General features: G+C 42.7%; 1 protein-coding gene across 5 annotated transcripts; it reads left to right on the top strand.

Annotated features, from left to right (window-relative positions):
• The first annotated feature begins 563 nt into the window (after positions 1-563).
• On the top strand, positions 564-24,544 carry add2 (adducin 2 (beta)). Of its 5 annotated transcripts, none has more exons than XM_083978406.1 (15): positions 5,418-5,547; positions 7,729-7,926; positions 8,401-8,542; positions 11,639-11,790; positions 12,059-12,139; positions 13,041-13,190; positions 14,378-14,521; positions 15,173-15,271; positions 15,728-15,904; positions 16,962-17,210; positions 18,745-18,861; positions 19,229-19,315; positions 19,419-19,545; positions 21,022-21,111; positions 23,251-24,544. In XM_083978406.1, exons 2-15 carry the CDS (start codon positions 7,780-7,782, stop codon positions 23,508-23,510), a joined length of 2,022 nt encoding a protein of 673 aa, XP_083834532.1. In that variant the 5' UTR covers positions 5,418-5,547; positions 7,729-7,779; the 3' UTR covers positions 23,511-24,544. The 5 variants fall into 5 exon arrangements, with proteins under 5 accessions (XP_083834530.1, XP_083834532.1, XP_083834531.1 ...); XM_083978405.1 differs by lacking the exon at positions 21,022-21,111 and adding an exon at positions 23,052-23,085 and having other exon boundaries at positions 23,254-23,426; XM_083978404.1 differs by lacking the exons at positions 5,418-5,547; positions 21,022-21,111 and adding an exon at positions 564-690 and having other exon boundaries at positions 23,254-24,544.

The raw sequence follows: 24,544 nt of genomic DNA, 5'->3' as shown, positions 1-24,544 counted from the left end.
GGAGCTAATCCTAAATAAATGATTTTGTGTAGTGTGTACCTTTCTAATCCACTGGAATAGTGCTTTAGAAGTGGAGGAGTACAGGTGCTAACTAGCAGGGAATTGGAATATTTAAGTAGCCTACATAAAATGTTGCATTTTAAAACCACTTGTGTAAACCACAAATGTAAATCTAAATTTGTTATTCTAAATACTAACATCACACAACCATGTGTCCAGTTTTAAAGCAACATATCCCCACCTTATAACAGCTTGTTCTGCATTAGAACAGATGGTGGCGCCTTTTTGACGGGATGTGCTGTGTCCCATGAACTGGGCCTCGCAAACTACACCTCGTTATAGGAGGCAGAGCTAGAACCCCCCCCCCCCCCCCCCCCCCCCACAGAGCTGAGCTTTACGAACACAATAACCAAGTGCACCGCCAACATTGGCTCCCACTGGGCACGTTTGGGTGTCAGACTGGGGATAGGCGTGGCAGTGGGCTGGTCCAGGCGCACCGAGCGATGAACAACATCAGGGTCCATTGACTTGGAATCAGCTGAGGCCCTGAAATAGTCTGACAAAGGAGCCCTGGTGTCGCAACCCACTCCTGACAGATCTGTGATTAAGCACATCTGCTGGTCGTGGGGACGGCGCTGGGCTGTGGGTGCCGCGCCCACACAGAGGAGCCGGTCCCGAGGATGAACTGAGGTGAGTGGCCTTGTGCTTGTATTTGTTCACTTGTATCGAAGACGGCGATCGCGGTTAAATGGCTGGGCGTAGTGCAGGGTCCTCCCTGACGCGTGCATGAGCTGTGTGTGTGTGCGCATATCACTGATGCTGTCTGTCTGGCACGATGCTGTCCTTAACTGCTGGCTGTTTACCGCTGTCCCCGCTCTCACGGTGCAGCCTGCACACTTTCTACGCACAGACCCGAAATATACTGTATGCTTGGAAAGAAAAAACAAAGACACGTTTCATTCGCTTATTGATTTTTTTTGTCCACATTGCCAATCTGCGTTGTGTTGTGCACACAGCGGCCTGGTGTGTGCAGGGTCTCATTTGTGCAATTCGTGTCGTCTGCTCCCACAGTGACACTGCAAGAGTTCCTGCATGGTGCTGTGGCCGTGCAGCGTCTAATCCCCCTCGTTAACGAGCCAGCGATGGCTGTTTGTTGTTGTGCGCTCTTTCAGGCTGTGTAGCTGCGGACGGTGAAGGCTGGAAGGCTGGGTGCTGGTGTGAGGGGCTGTGAGGGGGTGTGAGAGCCTTTCAGAGGATTTGGAAACGCGATGGTTGCGAATTGGTTGACGGCAGCGCTGCTGTGTTGTGGCCTCGCCGCCGGCCCTCTGCATTTTGCGGGTGGCCATTAGCGGATCCTATACGAGCTGCTGGTGCTGATGCTGCAGCGCGTGCGAGTGTTGCTAGGCAGCCATGCAGAGCGCGCGGGCCGCTGGCGGATGGAGGAACGGGGGATGCTAAAAAAGCCATAAAATACTCGGCTATGTTTTGTATTCAGGTTGAATTATGAGGCTGTTGACCTAATGTTGTGCTGCACTCATATGACTAAGTGATCAATAGGCGCATTCTCCTCCTCCATGTGACACAGCAGGCTATGTATGGGGTACACAGATTATTTATTTAATATCTCTCGAAGCACAATGGCTGACATTGAACCTGGGATGTCTCTCAGCCACAGTCATTTGGAATAAGTCAACATTTAATTTGTTGGTAGTAGAAACTGATGAATAACCCACTAAACGACAAGTGATCTAATTAGGTTGTTTAGCTCTAAGGGTGAGCAAACAATTTGTAATGATTTGTACATATTGGTACTAGCAGCTACAGCTAATGAGCAAAATAAATTTACAGTGTTGAAATTCTTTGATCACTAGATAGATGTTCTTCAGTTTCTGTCACACAAGAATGATGCACCAATAATACACTGCAGCTTATGCATAAACAAAACAACTTTAAAACTTTCTGAACTCCACTTCTTCCTCATGCTGTCCTATTTCCTGGTGTGTACAGTAGTTTCATATTGTTTTAGCATATTTTCTGTGGTTTGCCAGCTTGAAGCCAGATTTTCCATTAGAGGATGCAGGGTCAGGAATGTCCTGACAAAATGTATTACACTCTTCATTAAACATGCATGAAGGCATTTTCATCTTGTGTATGGTGCATTTCTGCAATACGCTATGAAATGTAATCGTATATCATTATCATTTGTTGAATGAAGCAGAGATGCCCTTATGCATTACAGTGCATGTGTCCTAATAGGATCAACCTACAGGTATATGTTGGGTAGGTATATAACTGAGTTTCAGAAGTAATCCGTTTAGGCAACTATAGTGTGGACCATACAGTTCATCCTCACAAATATCACCTAAACAAGCTAAAAGAGTTAATAATCATGAAATAGATGGACAATTAGTTGTAGCGAGTTTTAGCAGATTGTAAAATCATAGTATGAGGAAATTAAAAAAATTGGAAAGCATTTGCAAATAGATTTTTAAAGGATCATGATTATTAAGTTCTTATTTTAAGAAGCTGCAAAGCTACTTTTTTGGTTAAAAACTAGTTCCATCTAACTGCTCAGGATCCACTGACCAGCCATTATAACATAATCCCAATGAAAGCAGAGCCAAAGAAAATCAATCCAGAGCTTCTTAGGTAATTATGCTCCTATATCTGCCTTCATGCTGCTGGATGCTCTCAGACACAGCAAAAAACCACTGCAAGTGGGTAGATTTACAGCAGTCAATATGAACGCATACAGCAGCTTCAGAAAGTACTCATAATGCTTTCTGCTCAATTTGCACACTTAGTGTTCTAGATTGAATAAAATGATTGGTTTTGGCGGTCAGTCTTAATGATAACAAAATATATTTGTTTAGATATTTAGTAATTTTTGCTAAGAAATTGAAAATCAAAAAGACATTTTATTTACAAAAGTACTTACCATAAGTCCTATAGCTTGGCTTTCTAAGCATTTGCTGTAATTATCATATAGCCATGTTTAGAGCTGAAGTCCAACTGCGCCCAGTTGAGAGGCACACACGTGTCTATAACGTCCTACAATTCACATTCACTGCATGTCAGGACACTAAACAAACTCTGTAGACATATGCACAGCGAAGCTTGGATCAGGTCGAGGGCTCAAAAGCGTCCAGTGCTCTGCGGAGACGGGAGAACCTACTGGAAGGACGACCTTCTCAGCCCATCCCCATCAACCAGGCCTGTGAAGTAGAGTGGCTAGACGCACCCTGCCTTGAAAGGCGGATTGTTGTATTATTTGCCAGATGGCTGTGAAGACGGGGAGAAGGTGAAGGCCATGCTTACTTTGTGGCATCATGTTATGGGAGTGATTCTCAGCTGCACGGAGAGGGTGACCACAGACAAATACAGAGGTCTGCCCCCAAGTCCGTACGACCTGAGATTGAGGCCATTCTTCACAAAATCAACACAATGAAACCAGCCAAACAGCCAAGCTGGATTGACTTAAAGGGATGATTTACCCAAAATTGAAATTTCACTCATTATCTACTCACCCTCATGTGAACTAAGGGCTGGGAGAAGTTTCAGAGTCCTCCGTGGCTTCTCTGAGTTACAGGGGGTCTTGGCGTAGCAGTGCATGTCCATATAACGGTTGCAAATGGATACCAACTGTCTTCGTAACAAAAAAACACACCAAAAAACATCCAGATACCTCCATGCTGCTCGTATGTAATGTCCGTCTTGTATTGAAGCCCCGAAATGCGAAATTGTCCCGAAAAAAATTAAATAAGTCTATATTTCAAGCTTGTTTGTAGTGGAAGCTCCTCTTCCCGGTTCGTCAAATTTGGACAAACCAGGGTCTGTCCTCTTCCCAGTTCGTCCAAAATTGACGAGCCGGGAAGAGGAGCTTCGAGAAGCTTCCGCTATAAAACGAGCTTGAAATATAGACTTATTTAATTTTTTTCCGGGACAATTTCACATTTCGGGGCTTCAATACAAGACAGACATTACATACGAGCAGCATGGAGGTTTTTGGGTGTGTCTTTTTGTTACGAAGACAGTTGGTATCCATTTGCAACCGTTATATGGACATGCACTGCTACGTCGAGACCCCCTGTAACTCAGAGAAGCCACGGATAACTCTGAAACTTCTCCCAGCCCTTATGAGGGTGAGTAGATAATGAGTGAAATTTCAATTTTGCGTGAACTATCCCTTTAAGGACAAGTGGCCCGTTAGAAACCCAGACTTGGACCACATAGACCATTTGTGAAGAGACCTGAAGATGGAAGCTCATGGACACTTCCCATTGAATTAGAGCGTAGGAGGATATGCCAGGAAGATCAGAATAAACTACCCAAATCCAGGTCCAGAGACTTGAGGCCAAAGAAGCTCCTACACGGTACTGAACTAAAGATAGATGCGGTTTCTGTTTTTTATATTTTTTAAGTACACTTCCAAGAATGTAGCCTAAACCTTTCGTAAAAGTCTTTTTATTAGTATTAAACAAATGGACGTGATCAGGAAGTCAACTTTGTCAGCCATCACAGGATAACAGAGGAAGCAGCGACAGTGGGCCAGCCGCCAGATCTCCATGTCTCCCCGTAGTCATTAGGACCCTCCCCGGAGAGAGAGGCTTTCTGTCTGCTGCCTGTCAGCAGCTGAGCTCCCTCTACCCCCAGAGAGAGAGTCAAATACACTGTGAAACATCCTCTATTGTAAGAGAGGAGGAGGAGGAGCGCTGTTTCAAATTCTGGCTTTCACACATAGACTTATCCTTATGTTAGTGGCTTATTAAATACATCCATTTAGTTGTATTTGAATGTTATTAAAAGGTATGTGACAGACAAAAAAAATAACAATCAATACTGTGGATTCACTTATCTGAGAGCAGTTTGGCTTTCAAGCAACTTAATACTGATGTCAGTGTACATGTAGGGTGCTCAGTTAATCCTTCAGAGCATTGTGGATGTTTTTGGATAGCTGATGTGATGTTTCAGGCCTTCTGAGCCTGATGTTAAAGTGCACAGTTTATCCAGAAACACCATTAAAGGTTTAGTCATCTGTCAGATTCTCATGTGCGATGCAATGAGACTCACTGATGCACACGGATCTAATGCAACTTCCTCATGTGCCTTTTGGAGTGAGCATCTTAGAGCGGCCTGCCCTGGATGTGAGAGGCCTGTTGGATGAGACGGAGTGCATGTGATCAGGGATGCACAGGTAAATATGTTACGATGCAACAAATCAAGTAAGTAATTGAGTCAGTTGGTCATATGTGGCACAGGAGGGAGGGTGTGGTGTGTTTGGGACCTTATCTGCTCCCTGCAGCACTCAGTGTGTGCGTGTGTGTGTGTTGAGTATGTTTCACTTGGGGAGTGGCCAGCTCTTTTCTGAAGGTCCTTACGGTAACACTTGACTCTTTCTCCAATTACTGAGTCGTATCACCAGTTAACTTCCTGTCGGTGGTCCTGTGCTGCTGTGTGCATATGAGCTTTTACTGCTAATGCTGCGTGTAGCTCTGCATCTCCACCGCCGGCCAGTGCCCTGATGAATCCAGCATCCTAAATGTGAGGGTAGGTTTTTTATCTTAATGCTCAATAATCAGTATACTGTTAGGATTTGTATTCATCAAAAGGAAATCTTGTTTACAATAACTTCATTTATATGGGAAGTGAATAGGAAACAGATACAGACAGATTAGTCTCCAGTTTTTAACTCCTCTATGCTGATACTCACCGCTTGATCTTCAGACAGAAAATCCAAATCATGAGGAATTGAAATGTTCTTCTCACAGCTCTCTCCTCATTTGCACATTTACTTACATTTCTTAGGATGAGCCATGTGGGTGATGTATCCTCGGGAAAGGATTACGTCTGCTGCTTTAGAGGCCTAGGGCTAGTCTAATGAAAACTTGGTTTTGCCTTAAAATTTGTACTTTTATGTCTTTAACTCTTAAATTATAAATGCTCCATCACTATTGTACTGTACATGTACCTCATTAAACTACAGTAGTTCATATGGTTAATGAATGAGGGATGTTGCAATATGCGGGTATAAATTATATAATGATATTAAAGAAATAAATATTGATATGGTATCAATAATGCACATTAATACAACGATGGCACATGTTGGAGCTTGTGGGTGTTTCATCAGTTGATTAATTTGCCTTTTCAATAGCTCTACACTTGTGCTCACTTGTCAAAATAAGGTCAAAAACAAACTTAAAGATGACTTTAATTACATTTTCTCGACATGTTGCGATGATGATGTTATTGTGAATTCTTTTAGCCACAGGCGTCTTGCAGTGAGAAGCTGACGGAACAACTGTGTTCACGTCTTTTAGTCTTCAGGGACCTTAGACAGGTGTTGTCTGAAGCTCTGCCATAAGGAAGGACCATTACTCCAGTGTGTGTGTGTCTTTTTATAAGGTGTTTCTGCATTGTGGTGTGTTGTGATAAGATTCAGAGCTGTTCTGAGTCTGTTCTCAAGCTGAGTTTGTTGTGTTTTCAGACTTAGGTTTTAAATGGTATGTTGTTATTTTAACTGCTTTAAGCTTCAAGAATCCAAACTCTGGCTAAAATGCTGGCTGCAGTTCACCGGTCTGCCACTGTTGCTCAAAGGCTGTCAACTGGTAAAGTGGAGTTTCTGTTGCCACACGCTGCTGCACAGTGGGTGTCATGGAAAGTAGTTCAGACTTCTGCAGGAGGATGCAGCCTTGTTTCTGACAAAACACCAGAATAGTCAAAGGCAGGGTTGTGAAATGTGGATGCTCAGTGGCTTGTGTTGCTCTGTTGAATTAATGAAACGCATGGTTGTAAACAAGTCAGCAGCTTAGAGTCAGCATATTTTAAAAACCATATGTGCATTTTTATTCAAACAGAAACTATAGTCTATTATTTTTAAAGATTAAAGCAGAAGTAAGCGGAATGTTTGTGTTAAAATAGTTGTATCTTCCGACAGCAATCACTTACATAGAGTGTTTGGTCTGAAACACGGGTCTGTCAGTCGCTCTGCTGTAAGCCCAGGAGAAAACTTTCCTTGTATCCTACAACCTTTATCCAATGAGGAGAGAGAACGGCATAAAGGGGCGGTCCTCTCTGTGTGTGCAGCCAAGGGATGCGCGTGAATGTGGTGACGTAGGGACGAGGGCGGGGGCTGCTAACTCATCTGCTGACAGGAAGTTAGACAAAACCACCAGATCGCTTACTTCTGCTTTAAAGGAACTCATGAGTCGGATGAGAAGTTTGCTATCACTCTCACATCTATATGACATGAACTTGAAGCTGTGCAGAGCTAACAAAATCAACCATTTGACATGTGGAGTGGAGACTTGAGGAAGTTATTGATCCTGGGCAAGAAACAGTGCAGTACATAAACCCTGAGAGAGCTCGTCACTTTCACTTGGGTCTTCAAATTAAACAAATTAAACAAATGAGGTGCTGGCAGGTAGATTTTGTCGCCCTAACCGTATCCCTAACACAGCTGGACCAGCTGTTTGCCTTTCTTCCCAGTCTTTCCTCCGGGCTAACCTGATCACTTCCTGTCTCTTGCTTCATATTTAGCTAATGGACCGATTAGAGAGTGGTATCGATCTTCTCATCTTGCTCTTCCAAAGAAAGTGAAAAAGGGTGTTTTCCAGGCTGTCAGCTGTAGTTTGTCTCATCAGAGAGTTTACACATGACTGTAGCGGTCTGTAAACTCTGTTGTATGTAAGAGCAGCTTTTATAACATCACTCTCACTTTCTCTGCAGATCTCCCCACCCACACCCAGTTGTAAAGCACCCACCGCAAAACAGGAGAAGATGAGCAAGTCCCCCACCCCGAAGGGCACCCCGGTGCAGCTCAGCCCCAGTGATGGGGTCCCCGAGAGCCTCCCGTCCCCCCAGCACTCCACGCCTGGCTCCGGATCCCAGCAGAAGAAACGGATCTCCAGCCTCCTTCAGAGTCCGGTGAGATGACTGTCTGTGTGATTCACTGTTTTTGTCTTTTTCCTTTTCCTGTCTCTGTCTCCTGTCTCTGCTCCTCCAGATGAGATTATCTCCCCTCATCAGAGTAAAATCCGCTCTCAGATTCCACTTGACAGCTCAGCCTGCAGTCAGTGCTGGACTCCATCCTGAGAGCATGACTATGTGTGTTTTTGTGAAGGTAGACTGTGAAGGGACTAATGGAGGGAGGCTGGCTCTTTAGAAATGTTTACTCACCCTCACCTCTAGGTTCAGAGCATGTCTCTAAAGCCCCCGTCAGGTTTTTATGGTCATAACATTTTCAGTTTTGGTTCAATGACCATGGTCCAGACAGTAGGATTTTGAATTTTGAAGAAGAACTTTCTAAGAGGGACTTTAATTGAATATTATTTGGATTGTGCGGTCTAAGAATGATAATTATATTCACATCTGTTTGTGTTTGTGTTTGTGTGTGTGTAGTCATTCAGGGAGGAGCTGGATGTGCTGATCCAGGAGCAGATGAAGAAGGGAGGCAGCTCATCCAACCTATGGGCGCTGAGACAGCTGGCTGATTTCATGGCCTCGCACGGCTCCCCAGCGTCTCTGCCAGTCTCCCCCTCCAGTACGTGAACAAAACCTTTGATCAAACCTGTGAAGGTCAACTCCATCAGCACACTCACCACGATGATGATGATGATGATGATGCAGCACAACCAGAGATATTGCCCTTTCTTCCCCCTCAATCTTGTAAAAGCCCAGTGCCTACAGGGATTTTGGTTTGTTAAGCTAACAGCAACTATTTAATGCAAATGAATAGTTTGATGAATCAAACTTGCCACTCTTTTGACCAAACCACCACTGACTACGTCTGCAGTCAGAATATTAACAATAACCCAGTTTCGCATGGTCATGTAAACACCAATAACCCTTTAAAAAAAAAACAGAATATGCTCATATTCAAGTTTTTAAAAACCCGAAAATGACCCCTATTCTATTCTAACCCGAATATTTGATCATGTATACGCCTATCGGGATATCCCCATCGAAAGGAACATTAATTTGTGTTCTGCGCATGTTCTAATCGAATGAATCTTGGTCTTTTGAGTACAGGAACTATTTGTTGCGTTTGGCGATAACACCACGCCAGGGGTGTCGCGTGGCGCCCCATGTATAGAGGCACAGTCCTCGCTGCAGTCGGCCCTGGTTCGAGTCCCGCATCTGGCGCCATTTACTGCATGTCATTCCCCCTCTCTCTGCCTCCCCGTTTTCTGTCTGTCTCAACTGTGCTATCCATAAAGGCATAAATGCCCAAAAAATATACTTAAAAAAAAAAAAAAGATAACACCACACCTTTGGAGCTAGGAGGAAACAAATCACATCATAAGTGGTGAAAGACATGAACATCACGTCTTTTGTAGACGGTAGAAAGTACCAGGATAGCGAGATCGCCGTGCTGCTGTTGTTGTTGTTGTTGTTGTTTTTGGATACAGGAAGAAGAAGTGGAAATGACATACATTGCGTCATGACGTTGTCCGTGCGTGGCTGTTTTGATCGGGATATCCCAACTGATTACAATGACCATGTATACAGGAATAATACATGTTCGCGCATGTAAATGGGTTATTCCGAATGTTTCAGAAACCGGAATTTTGACCTTAACCCAAATATTGACTGCATGTAAACGTAGAAGAAGCTCTCTTCAAGATTTTGCTGTGTCACAACTAACAAATGTAGAGACTTCTGTCCATGGCAAACACACACAACAATCAAACATTATTTGTGAGTGTGTGTGTGTGTATACATGTATAGTTGGTGCTTCTGTGTTTGCGGGTCATTATTAGCTCATCCTCTGCTAGCCGGTATGTTTGAGTCCATTACGGAGCTGCAGTCGCTGGCAGATTTAGTGCTGTTAATCAACAATGTTGTGTATAAACCCAAGTGTTGTGCTGTCAGCGCTCACTGTTAACACTGGATTATCCATTATTAAGCATTCAGCTGTTACTCTGGGAATTCATTTCATTATTAGACTGGCTGTTGAAGCCGCTGATCATAAAGTTATATGGATAATCTTCCACTGTGCTTCCAGCCCATAGTCACTTCATTTCCTCTGTGGCTCAGTGATGCCTGACACAGGTGGAACTTAACCTTAATTAAAGGGCAGGTTTCATTTACAAAGCAGACCTTGTTGTGTTCACCTAAAGATAGAAAAAAAAGATGACATGCCAAACACCTCTGGGCACACCACGGCCAGAGAGACTTGAATTACTTAATCCAAATAATTACTTACCAAATATAATGACTTATTTTATTGTCTTAATTATCACTTTACCATTATAAATACATGAGACCTACCTCCTACATAATTCAATTCAAAAGCAGTTAAAAAATTCATTTACTTATGAAACTAAAGAAGAGTAACAACGATCGAGTTGGCTGCAGAAATGCAGTTGAACTGATGGAGTGATTGATCGGCCCACACGCAGCCCAGTGTGGGTGGGTGTCAGTGGGCCATGCTTGACGTGTTCCTCTCCTAAAGGGAACGGGGTCAGTGTTAATGTTATAAGTCCTAAGTGAAAATATCTAACATCAGCATTATGAATACAACCACTGATCATGTTCACATTAGGACTGAAGGAAACATTCCATTTCAAATATTTTTTATTGTGAAGCAAACAGTTTATCAAAAATACATCCATCTTTGGTTTATGCAATGCTTTGTTGTTTTGTAACATAAGTAACAAAGGTGTACTACAAGTAAGTATATGAAAAACAATAGATGGGAGAAAAAATAGAAAAATATACAAAAGTAAGTAATTAAATAAAGTAAATAAGTAAATAACTCCCACCCCGTCCCACCCACCCAGTGCTACTCAGGTTTGTCCTAAATCCTGTCTCAAGACAGAAATAATTGATTGCCACATCCTTTTGAAGTCCTTCAATCTGTCACTAAGAGAATAATGAATCCTTTCAAGATGCAAGGTATCAGTCAGTGCTGTTAACTGTGCTTTAAAGTGGTGTCTCCGTCTTCTTCCATTGGAGGAGAACCAGTTTTTCCCACAGAGGAGACCATAGGATAGAAGGCAGCGCTGCATAATCTGCAGGTTCCCAGTGCTCCCTGATGTCCCTGGTATTACCAAGAGTGGATCTGGCCTTAATGTTGTCTTGAAGACCTTTGAGAAAAATGAAACTGTTCTCCAGAAATCTTCTAGTTTGGAGCATAGTGTGTAACTGTAAAGTAGGTTTGCCTCCGCTGGGTTACGTTTTTCACAGATGGGCGATATTTCTGCGACGATTCTATGTTATTTTACTCTTGAGTAATAGGACTGAAGGAAAACATGTCTGTAAAAAAATCTTGATGAGTGTGGATGACAAACTAACCGCCCACAAAGAGAAAATGCATTTTCTGCTAATGTTTAATTAGGGTTAAAGACCCTGTGCATCCACACAGGTATTAATGATGAGACTCTGCAGTGGATTATATAAAGTCACTTACATCCTTGTGGTCCTGCCTCACCAGTGAGAAGTGGTCAGAGCTCTGATTAATATGTTAATATTATTGTGTTCTTAAAATCTGAAGACATTGAGACATTATTCATCTTTGTGGTTTTTCCTTATGATAAAATGTATAAAGAATGAAGTGACGATTCCTTTCCTCTGTTGTCTGCAGACCATCATCTCCCTGTGTCTCAGCTTCTCTCTCCTTCTCACCCCCACACAGACATGATGATGGTGACACCCATCAACGACCTGCAGGGGTGGGAGCCTGGCAGCTTGGTGAAGGGGGAGAGGTTGATGCGCTGCAAGCTGGCCAGCACACATCGCCTGTTCGACCTCTACGGCTGGGCCCAGATCAGCCGCACCTGTCTCACTGTTAGTACTTCTCCTTTTTCAAATCATGACGTTCCCAAACATTATGTTTTTTTTCTCTCCAACTAAAATAACAGATGTGTCATGTGATGTTAAGACCAGTAGATCCAAAGGAAAAGTGCTGCACTAACGAGCCCTGGCAGATGTTCTGTTATCTGTGACCAAGTGAAAGAAAGTGGAAATGCAAAAGCAGCAGCAGGGTTCTTACACAATAACATGTTTTACATTTACATGTGATTTCTTCCATCTGTGTTGTTTTGCTGGTCTTCAGCTGCGTGTCAGTAAAGAGCAGGAACACTTCCTGGTGCTTCCAGACGGCCTGGCCTACAGTGAGGTGACTGGATCCAGTCTGGTGAGTCAGAGGAGTCTGTGTCAGGTTGAAAGTTGCACACATGTGACTACTTATGGAAAACTGAATTCAGCCCTTTGTTGAGTAGGTGATGATGGCTTTTATATATTTTTTCTGATAGTAATGTAATATTATATAGTATTTATTGTATTCATTATTAGTTGCAGTGGTTCTGTTTGTTTTGATGAAATGATTTGACATTTGGTCTTTAAAATTTCATAGTAGAGAGCAATGCCTCTTTTCATTGGTTGGTTTTGACCAAGGCTGAACAATAAATGATGAAAATTACGGTATGGAGCATAAAAAGGTGTCACGACAAACTATAAATTAAGCATTGTGGCACTAGAGGGATGATCCAGCCCATAAATCATTTTCTTCAGACATACAGTACATGTTTGTTTGGTACAAGATGCAGATATTCCATCTGAAATCACGACCGTTTTACACACAATATGATTTTTTAGTTTGTTTTATCCGTTTTGTTTTGACCAAGACAACTCAGTTTTCAAGTTTTCATTATTAGTATTTCCTTATTTAACATGGTTCACTGGTCTATATATACATACCATATACAGCAACCAGTGATGGAACAACTCCTGACATTCACAACACTAAAATAATATAAAATTCCATGATATATCTACAGTCTTATCGCTGCGCCTCTGACAAGACCGAAACAGGGTGTAGATGAAATTCTGTCGCATTATCACAATGCTCATCAGTCATAATCAAAAAAAAGTCCACAACCAAAACCTTTTTTTGCTGATGAGAGTTTTAAAATTGCATTTATATGATCATGTTTGAGAGCTGATTCTGACTTTGCCAAACATCTCCCATCCTGTGGATCCTGTTCTCCATTTGGAGGTTATAAACACAATGCTAATGGAACCATGTGCTTTCACAGGTGAAGGTGAACATCCTGGGTGAGGTGGTGGAGAAGGGCAGCACCAACCTGGGCATGGACGCCGAGAAGTTCAGCCTGCACTCGGCCATCTACTCGGCCCGGCCAAATGTTCGCTGCCTGCTTCACCTCCACACGCCGGCCACAGCTGCGGTGAGTCATCCAGGCATCGGCTCACTGCTCCGTCCTGTCCTGTTCAGAGGAGACGCATAAAACAAGAGACATAACACCTTTGTCAGTCACGTCAGGGTTTTTTTGTGACTGGTAATTATGGATATCATTTTATAGCTGAATTCCATGGATATATTGTTCTATTTGAGTCTGATATCATCGACAGTCTCACTAACTCGCTGGACAATCAGGTGAAATGTTGTTATATACTTTATTGTCCCTATAGGGAAATTTCTCTTGGACTCAGTGCTCTGTACAAAAAAATCCTCCACAGTTTACACTTAAAACATAACAAATAACAAAATGCACACATCCCATAATAATAAGAATATATTGCATTGCATGTGCTATTACACATATTGCACACGCCCAACACCGAGACTTCTGCACAGTCCGTACGGCCTCAAGCAGCACTATGACTAGACTATGGGCCTGTCCCAATATGCACACTCGATCACACTTACACTAAGCCCATGAACGCACACGCCAAGTGCCCAAGCGTGTCAGTGCGCAAGTGTGTCCCATTTCTCCAACGACCAAAAGTGCAGCACACTTGATTTGCACTTTACCCACATTTATGGTAATTTGACTTTCTATTTCATAATTCTGACTTTTTAATCTCATATTTTATATACTCTTATCTCATATTTTTCAATTTTTTTGTTTTGTATGTTTACTTTGACATCTGATCATTTTTTACCTGTTATCACATAATTATGAATTTTCTCTATTGATTATAACTTATGTGAATATTTTCCATCACGTTCTTTTTAATCCTATGTGTTTATCTTATTTTTTTCTTACGGAGTTGGGCTTACACATTTATGATTTGAATCTTGCGCATAGACACTTTTGGAGCAGATGAGACTGTGATCCAGCAGCACTGTTTATTAAAACTGCTGCTGTGTGTGTGTGTGTGTGTGTGTGTGTGTGTGTTGGAGTTGTGCTAGTGTGCACAATGGTGCTCAGATGACAGGCTACACTTGTCAAGTATGTCCCGATTGCTTTTAAATCTCCCCGCACGCTTGGCCACTTAATACAGGCTTGCACACTATGCAGATGTACCTTCCGCCAGCAAAACGTCACCAAAGTGTGTGCGTAACCAAGCGCACAGAAATGGGCCAGGCCCTGTGAGCTTCTATCTGATCTCTGCTGCCAATCATCTCCAGGTTTCAGCTATGAAGTGTGGCCTCCTTCCACTGTCACATGAGGCCCTGCTGGTCGGTGACGTGGCCTACTACGACTACAACGGAGTCATGGAGGAGGAGGAGGACCGAGTGGAGCTGCAGAAGAGCTTGGGACCTACCTGTAAGGTGAGCTGCCCACGGGAGACACAACCATCATCAGTTCTTTCTTTCTTTCTTTCTTTCTTTCTTTCTTTCTTTCTTTCTTTCTTTCTTTCTTTCTTTCTTTCTTTCTTTCTTTCTTTCTTTCTTTCTTTCTTTCTTTCTTTCTTTCTTTCAATAAGCGTTTAAAGCGTTTAAATTTAAAAACTTAGAAAATTCCTACCAAACCAACGGTAAATGCTACAGTTTTGCAACTTTCAGCAAAATGTAGCCCAAATACTGCAGAAACTTTTGTCTGCTTAAAACTCATTACAAATTATAAAGTCCTTCACTCAGTTTTAAAAAAACAACAAAAAATGTCTGTAAACATTTACCATCCAGTTCTTACTAAATACATTTTCAATCTTCCTGAAAGAAATGACAATATTTTGGAGTTGGACCCCAGCAAGGGTGATGATGATGACACATCAAAATGCTAGATGTCATCAACTGGAAACACAAGACAACAGTCCTCATGGTGGTGTTACAGCACGCCTCTAAATTTCAAACCTTAAAAAAAAAGTGCTACAGCTTTGGAACTTTCACGTTCAAATTGCCTAATTTAGCCTAAAACTGCCCGGCCCTGACCACTGCTGTGCAGCAGATATAATTTGATTTTTGATTTCCTGTGTACACCAGGTTCTAGTGCTGAGAAATCACGGCATCGTGGCTCTGGGGGAGTCTATGGAGGAGGCCTTCTACACCATCTTCCACATCCAGACTGCCTGCCAGATCCAGGTTGTACGCAGCAGCCACACACTCGCACACAGACGCACACTCTCACATACTCTCTGTACTGACATAGTGTGCCACAGCGCGTGTGTAGGTGTGTGCGAGTGGGAGAGTGAGCTGGCACTTGTCCATGATATAGATGCAGTATTCCACCTGGGCAGTCGTCCTTCTCTCGGTGTCCTCCCGCTGTAATTCAGCCAGCAGCTCTGTGCTGCATTACACTTCACTACGGGAGCGCCGCCTGCCAGAAAGACACTGCAGCAATCCTACAGGACCAACAGCAGAAATGGGACTGTTGTCATTTGTCCTTCACAACTCGTAACTGACGTGTAACATAGTATTTTCCCCTCACAGTACATGTGGTTAAGAAGGCATCATGCTTTAGGTGTGTGAAGTGAAGACATTGAGCTCAAAAACATCCTTGTGTTCCTGGAACTTGTTTTAAATCATTGTTTTTTTCAGGTGACAGCTTTGTGTAGCGCTGGTGGCCAAAACAACCTGATTTTACTGGATCGGACCACCCACAAACCCACCCCGGCCGGCACTGTGGGCTGGGCCGGCTCCACATTCGGGCCCCTGCACAAGAGCCGCGTTGGGGAGCATGAGTTTGAAGCCCTCATGAGAACTCTGGACAACCTGGTAGGCAACAGAGCCACACGTTTGTTTGTTGGAGGTCTGGTCAATGGAGTCATCCCTATGTATGTGACCAGGCCGAAAGGGTCCTATGTTCCCCGCTGTGTATGTGACTGGGGAACATAGAACCCTTTTTCTAAAAAAAGGGTTCTATATTTCCCGCTTTTCCCCAAAAGAACCTGGGGAACATGCAATTTTTGGTCCCATACCTGTTAGTGGAGTTGTGACTTTGAGTGAGAAGTGTAATTGTCCCATTGGTTGGGTTTAGGTAATGAAGAAAGGAGTTGGTTAATTTTATTAAAAAGACTAGGTAGAGGCTAGACAGGCCAGATAGAGAGAGCCCAGATAAGTAGAGAGTCCATCGGCCAGCAACAGTGGAGTTTCCTTTTTGGAAAAATGGGGAACATAGGACCTGGGAAACATAGGTACGCTCCCACATCATTGTTCAGGTGATAATGTTGTGTTCATGCTCACATTCATAACGATTTTACACTGAATTTTCGGATGAAAATTCCTGAAGAGACAAAAAAGACACACCCAACTTTATAATCCTCTGTAATCCTGAGTCATCTGGCCATGTAAACACTCACTAGTCATAAACATGGTGATCTCTCCCATCTCTACCATCTGTCCTGTGAACGTAGCCTTAGCATTGGGAGAAACTGCTCTATTTCCTGCGGCTGCTTCACAATAAAAGCATAACGTATTTCCTGTGGTTCGCAGATGAAAATCTTTTGATATGAAGCAGCAGCAGCATGGTGAAACATTACTAAACAGAAAGTGATGCAGTTGTATTGTGACACAGTGGAGCTGCTGGTGGAGTCTGACCACAGTAAGAAAATACAGCCTTGTCTGCAGTCGTGTGCACAATCACAGATAATGACACAGCTTGGTTGAGGGGAAAAATACCATCAAGTGCTTTAATTCCCTGTAATATCCAGGGTTGCAGGGGATTTGTGTGAGGGCAGGCGGGACAGAAGTGTGTATTTTCTGTCCCTTTAGAGGGCAAGGCCACGCTGTCCACACACACACCCTGAAGCTTCCTCCATCTGTCGTTTCCCAGGGCTACCGCACCGGCTACACGTACCGCTTCCCCGTGCTGCTGGAGAGGTCGCGGATGCGGCGGGAGGTGGAGGTGCCCGCCACGGCCACGGCCTTCCACCAGTTTGACGACGACGGGGTCCACCCCGCTCTGAGGCAGCACCCCTTCGCCCAGCGGCAGCAGCAGGAGAGGACCCGGTGGCTCAACACCCCCAACACCTACCAAAAAGTCAGCCAGGAGCAGGCCAGTCCCGGACACCAGCGCACCACGGTGAGGCTCCGACCGCTCCTTTCCTTTTGATTCACTGAAGCGACCACACTGTAGGAGATCAGACACACTCTGACATCAGGGATCAGAGCCAGGGGCTGAGATTAATGTGAGCTGTGAGGAGAAAGGGCTTGAAACTCACTGTGGCGTGCAGCTCCATTTTAACAGGAGACAGACACAGCGGCAGAGTAGTTATTAACTCACCATGTCTCTGACTCTGAGGATATTTGATGTGCATCCTACTGAGGATACTTCTATATCCAAAATCAACATCTGGTTCACACGAGGGTTGATATCGACTGTGGAGCATTTGTTTGTATTTCTGTGCCTCAGAGATCAGAGCGATCAGAGCGATCAGGGCTGCAGTGATGAGTCCTTCAGAGGGAAGAGCAACGTGAGACTGTTTTACATCACTGGGAGGAGCTTTACTCTCCCTCCTCCTCCTCCTCCTCTGGCCCTCCCACCCTCCTCTCTCTCCTCTTCTCTGCATTGCAGGGGAAAGCCCACTGATCAGAGGGCTGCTGCAGTGCAGAGTCTGCCCTCTGCTGGCAAAAAATATAACCCATAGTAATAAACCTCTTTCACAAAATCCTACTTTCTTTTTCTCTTGCTACTCTTAGTGACTCTACCTTTTATTTACATTATCTGCCTATTTCATAGTCATTTTTTTTTAACTTTCTTTTTTTTTTTTTTTTAAGTTTTCAGTTCTTTTTTTCAACAATAAAAGACAAACAAGGAAATGTAAAACAAAGAAAGAACAAAAATAGACTGAACAGACAGGTTGACATGGTTGACATGGGGCCTAGGCCATATAATACATTAGAGCAGTGGTTCCAACCTTTTTTGGCTCGTGACCCTATTTTGACATCACAAATTTCTGGCGACCCCGCGATCACGTGCAGTGGCTGTCAATCAAATTATATTTTTATATTCTGCATTTTATTTGAACTCAATTTATATTCTAGAAAGTGGATGTATAGAATACAGTTGTTTAAGATTGTGTGTGGTATTTTTAATATAAACATAATTTAAAAAAGAATAATGATAATTGGTTAAAAGAATATTTTCATCAGTAATTTTTTTTAAATCAATTACTAGACATTTCAGGCGACCCCATTTGAATTCCAGGCGACCCCACGTGGGGTCCCGACCCCAAGGTTGAAACACACTGCATTAGAGCAAAATGGAGTTATCATTCACACAGACAATGAGTTACACGTTAAAGAATATGAAGTCCACTTTTCCCAGTACTTGGTTTACTGCTCAGCCCGTAGTCTTAGGGTGAATGTGTTGTATTTCGTTGACAATGGTGATACAGTCATTCTTTAATGGCAAATTTGTCTGCAGCCATTTCTGTGTTAAGATAGTTTCCTGAGCCATAAGTCCAACTGGGATTTTACTCAAAAAAAAAAAATCTACTTTTAAACGAAAAAAGTTTTGAGTTGCATTTTCCTGTCTTACCCTAAGTAAGACAGGTGCACTGAGTCCTGAACGTAGCTACAGTGTGTTATTTTGATGTTTGTTTCCTTTTCTTCAGTGGCTGAAGACAGAGGAGGTGACTCAAGCCGGCAGCACGGCCATCAAGATAGAGAACCCAAACCAGTTTGTGCCTCTTTTCACCAACCCTCGGGAGGTGATTGAGACACGAAACAAGGTAACGTCCCTTTGTCTGTCCCCATCCTGAACAGGTCTCCCGTGTCTCAATGAGATTACCTGTATAAATAAAGGTTTTGGTTTATAATAGCATTAGTTGAGCATTAAATACTGAATTCATCATTTATAACACATGAATACTCATTAGTATGTAGTTTATAAACAGTGCTTATCAATGATGAGTAAAACGTTTTTAACTAACAGTATTTATAAACTACATACTAATGAGTATTCATGCGTTATAAATGAAGAATTCAGTATTTATTAGTGTGTACTTATTATAAAGTGTTACCAAGGTTTTAAAAAAAATCTAGTCTCACTCTCTCACACCTGCCATAAACAGTTTACAATGACTTTTGTCTCCTCAGATCCGACAGCAGAATCGTCAGGACATGAAGACGGCAGGACCACAGTCTCAGGTCCTGGCCAGTGTCATAACAGAGGACAGTCCTCCGGTAAAGCGCTGTCTCACTGCTCACCAAACGTCTCTGTCTGTTGCTCTCTGGAGCTCAAAGCTGTGATTTTGTGTCTCTGCTTGCTTGTTTGTTTGTTTGTTAGTCTCCCGTCAATCCACCCGAGGTCCCACCGGAGCCAGAACCCCCCAACCCCTTCAACCAGCTGACGGACCAGGAGCTGGAGGAGTACCGCAAAGAGGTGCAGAGGAAACAGGATGGAGGGACTGATGGTACAGTTAACTCAACTCAACACACAGCTGCTTCAATGACTAGATTAACTCTAACTCTTATTAACTCTTACTCTACATAAACAGTATGCTACTACAGTCTCATAACATTTATACAGTAGTGGTGTATTATTCAGTACTGCAATATTGGTATAAATAGCTTTAGTGTGTAGTCATTCAGGCTTGTAGACTATCTGTCCAGCTTGTATGTGGACACTTTTAACATAATACAAATATGTGATTGTATTATTATTGTACTTTTGTTTATCATCAAGTTAAATTTGACTCTTCTGAATATGAATCAGTCGTAGCTTAAAAATAAATAACACGATAAAACGTATTACTGACAAAAAAGTTTTCATTTTGTCAAACGAATGTCGGTAAAGAGAGAAAAAAAAAGCTCTCTTTTACCAACTGACTAGAGTTTAAGGGGGAAAAAAACACTTTTATATATTCATTTACACTCCATTTAATTTATTTGACCAACAGTTTATATATTTGCTCAGATTTTTTGACTCCTCTGATAATCTGTCAGTGTCTGGACTACACAGGGGTGTCCACATACATTTGTCAATATAGTCGAGACATGAAAACAGTGTAATTTGTCAACCTTCACTTTCACCAGTAAAATGCTGTGGACTTTGTTCTAACCATCTCGAGGGTGCTGTGTGTTACATCTATCTATATATTTTAAATTACTGAGTTTTCACTCAGTCCACCAGCGGTAGACAAAAGTGACATTTTTAGTCCAAACTGTTTGTCCAAATCAGTCATGACACTGGTTGTTTTTGTTTTAAAGTAGAAGTGAGTGGTCCGGTCGTTTTCGCTAATGCTGCGTTCCAGGCAGGCTTTTGAAATCGTAAATTACAGCTTCAAGTCACAATTTACGACTTTGTAGCGTTCCAGGCAACCCACTCGTGTTTTTCCGACCTGTTTTACCGGTGAAAGTCACTATAACGGCCACTCGTAACTTCCGACCGGTGAACTCGTACCAGATCGAACTGGTACAACTTCACGGTCGGAAAAATACGAGTTTCCTTGAACGCACCATAACAGTCCTCGTCGCTACGTCACCACATTCACGGCGTCCCTTGCACACACAGCCCTGCATGCCGTTCTCTCTCCTCATTGGATAAAAACTGTAGGATACGATAAATGTTTTCTCTTCGGCTCAGAGCAGAGCAGAGGGACTGAGAGACCCGTGTTTCAGTCCAAACACTCTATGTAAGTGATTGCTGTCGGAAGATATAACTATTTAAGACTTATATTAACACAAATATATCACTCACTTCTGCTTTAAGTAATGAATACATTTAAAAAAAATCCTTTAATTGTTTTTGAAGTGAAAAGGCTTCACACAGCACCTTCACCTGTGACTGTTGTGTTAACTGTGTTCACCTCTCTTTGCCTCACAAATCTGACCTTCCTACACAGCTAACCCCTCACTGTTCCTCACTGTTTGTGTGTTTGTGCAAGTAGGGGAGGAGGAGGAGGTGGCAAATGACAAGGAGCCCTCCCCTGCTCCCTCCCCCACAAAGGGCCCTCCGCCCAGCCCCCCTCCTGTCTCAGGTGAGGCTTGGCAGAGCTCGGCCCGTCGGCCCTGCTTGCTCCGTGCGCTGGCTCTGTGAGCAGCAGCCCGCTCCAAGTCTCTCACCGCCTCATGTGTGACATCGTGCTGCCTCTGCCTGTCATGCTTCACATGACAAACATGTTACTCCTCCCTGTGTTCAATACACAGTGTCTCTGTTCAGCTGTTGTTCACACAGATCGTTCAAAGGTTCTGTGTTCATCATTATTTAGTTGGTTAAAAGCCTCTGAACGATGCTTCCAACATGAAGTGTTATGACAGTTATTGTTAACGAAGAGTTTAACTCAGTCAGGGAATGTGTGGGTGTGTTATGATCAGATGTGATTAATGATTGACTGGGGACCAAATAATATCCGTCATCAGACTTTATGGCTGAGAAATGATTATTGGATGGAGGTATCAGAATCAGCCTCGGAGGCTCACCAACTTCACACCAATGACAAAAGCACAGAGAGAAGAAATAGAAACTGATTTCTTTCCTACGCAACAACCACAACTGTTGTGTAACTGTTTTGTCAACGCAGAACTGCGTTACTCACAGGAAGAAGTTGGATGTAAAATCCACAACAAAAAGCATGCAGCATCAGGGTAAAGATTATGTAACAAGCTGGAAAACAACAGAATTCACTAAAACGAGGCAACATAGACTTCAACTGCAAACTCAACAGGAAGCAGGCAACACAGTTTAAACATTACAGGAAAACCAGATATGTTACAATACTTGATCCATATACATAACCTGAGCAAATACCATGTGTATACTGTAAAGATCCCTATCGAGGTAGAACATGTCTATATAACGTGTCTCTTTTATACCCACTGCCATCAGACCTTTTAATTCTTCTGCAAATGGCCTGACAGACAAATTAATTTCCCTTTGTTTAATATTGATAGATCATCAATGGAATACAAATGACTATATTAATCCCCAAAGTGACACCACAAATTAAAGTTGTCTATAAAGCATGAGGTGAGGTTAGTGCAGCTAACAGTGAAACGTGTAACGTCCTGCATTCAACGTTTTACTGAGGCAAAAGAACAATTAACAAAATGAACTGAAAGAATGAAAAGTAAAAGTTTCAATGAATACTGGAATATTATCAGTTGTACACTAGAAATAAATAAATGATTAATAAATAAAAGTACAGTGAGTTCAGTATAAATAATGACTTTATAAGGTACAGTATCTATTAAATTAATGTAGGTGGATAAACGGTTAACACAGGACCTTTGCATCTCTAGGTATTCAGGTATTCATCAGGAATGATATATCCCCTTATACAAAGGTTAAAGTTCAGATTATTGGACAGAGCAAAAGACAAAACACATTCACTCCTTCCAGCCAAATACATAGCTGGTTGCTGGTTTAATGTGTCCTGTTTTTAAGTTGTACAGTGTCTGACATTTCTGCCTCCGTCCAAAACATCAGAGCTGATTGAATTAGTGGTGCTTTCAGCTTTCAGCTTTCAGCAAACATCTGCATCCTGGTTGTCTGGGTAACCCACACATCTCCCTATGAAACCTTCTCACACACCAACACATGGTCCGTCAGAAAACTATTGAGTGGAAAGTTTCCATGTAGAGATGATGTGGAGTAACATGGTCTGTCAGGTTTCCTACACAATAGATATTCTCATCACCTTCAGCACATCACAGGTGTAACGAATATTTAAAGCTTCATGTCCTGTAGCTCTGTCACACCTCAGCTCATGGAAAAGGAATCCAGCCATTTGTGCTGTTTTTTTTGTTACACCTGTGTGTGTCAGTCAAAATGTTGTTTTTTTGTTTTATTGTTTGAGTTATATTTTCTACATTTCAGTCCTCTCCAGTAAAATCCATATGTGTGTGTACCCACTGTATCTGTTGTGCTCTCTCCCTGTGTCTCTGTCCTTTTTCTGTGTTACTCCTCACTGATTCATAGGGCACACTTCTGGTGCTTTGGTCTTGTCTCACTAGTAAGTACAGAGAAACCACATGACAACCCACTTCTCATTAAGCAAGCATGTTCATCTGCAGCGACATGTCTTGCATGTAGCTTTGCAGCTCCACCAACTCGTAGCTTTCTGTCCAATAGCTAAAAAAGTCTTTTATATATTCTTTACCTCCCCCAACACTCGGAGCAGAAGAGGCAAAGACCGACTCCCCAGCCATACAGAACGGAGGCGAGGAGGAGAAGCAGACGACAGAGGAGCTGGAGAAAGGCATGAAGGCTCTATCAACCAACGACACCTCCTCCCCCCCCGCTGCTCCGCCCGCCAAGCCACAGGGCGGCACGCCCGAGGGCTCGCCCTCCAAGTCCCCGTCCAAGAAGAAAAAGAAGTTCAAGCCGCCATCGTTTCTGAAAAAGAGCAAGAAGCAGAAGGAGAAAGCGGAGACCTGAGGCGCGCCGACAGCCCAGACCTCGGTGAAATACTACTGTGAAATATTTCTTAGTGTGTGGCGCGTGAGTAGCAGATGGACTTAACCACATCAGATCTATTCAAACAGTCCAGATGTCGTTGACAGACAGATGCAGTGTACTAAACTGACTTTCAGATGCTCTACTGTAAACTGCTACTCGCTGATTGGAGCTGTGTGGTTGTTCATCTTCACCAGGTTAAAAACACTGATGATTAGTTTCACATACTATTTGACCCAGGTCCAACAACCAGACATTTTCACACACCACCGCTTGTCTCACACACACAAACACACACTCAGACACACAATCTGTGTATTACTCGCGTCTCATTTTCACCTGCTGTGCTGTTAAACCATTACTTAACTTCACTGTATAGACATCCAGACACGTTTGATTTCAGACTGGGATTATTAACTGTGGTCATGTGCACTTACCACTCAGACTTTGTTCTTTTTTTTTTAATGCAGACCTTTGCAAGACACGGTGGAAATTTAAGTCTTTATGAATTATGCATCCCTTATCCTCCTATAGGCACTTAACATATGTATATTGACATTCTAGTATGTTGCTTTCATTCATCATCATAGACGCCCACTAGTCACGATTTGGTTCTGATCATATAGATGTTGCAGGTATACTATGTGAGCACAGGTGCAGTACATGTAGGGGTATACTGGTAGCTACAGACTGCGCTCCTCTGAATGCTGGTTTTGTGTTCAACTATCAGCCTATTGACATTATTATAGCAGGGATGAACATGGAGTAAAAGAGCAGGGGGAAATATAATGGCTCGCAACAAAACACAAGCCGCTATAAATGCCACTATTACCAAAAAAAAGGATAAAGCATTAAAAAAAATGTTGCTCGTCAATGCAGTTTGAAACCCAGTAACAGAAGATACTGAAGGTACTAAACATTCCACTTTTCTCATTTTCTTTTAAATGTGCAGAATACCTCTTAACAGTTGTAATTTATTTCTGTTTAAATCAGTAGCTGTTATCAAAATGCTGGCG

Source organism: Trachurus trachurus (assembly GCF_905171665.1).
Source record: "Trachurus trachurus genome assembly, chromosome: 9".
In the NCBI taxonomy this organism is placed as follows: Eukaryota; Metazoa; Chordata; class Actinopteri; order Carangiformes; family Carangidae; genus Trachurus; species Trachurus trachurus.
The sequence above is the reverse complement of the archived record's forward strand: the minus strand, read 5'-3'. Positions and strand labels throughout refer to the sequence as shown.

Excerpts from the sequence above, each read along its gene's own strand:
- add2 (XM_083978406.1), top strand. The coding sequence starts at position 7,780 with ATGAGCAAGTCCCCCACCCCGAAGGGCACCCCGGTGCAGCTCAGCCCC. Across the intron at positions 13,191-14,377 it reads ACACGCCGGCCACAGCTGCG|GTTTCAGCTATGAAGTGTGG; the intron begins GTGAGTCATCCA and ends AATCATCTCCAG. Across the intron at positions 21,112-23,250 it reads CAGCCCCCCTCCTGTCTCAG|CAGAAGAGGCAAAGACCGAC; the intron begins GTGAGGCTTGGC and ends CAACACTCGGAG.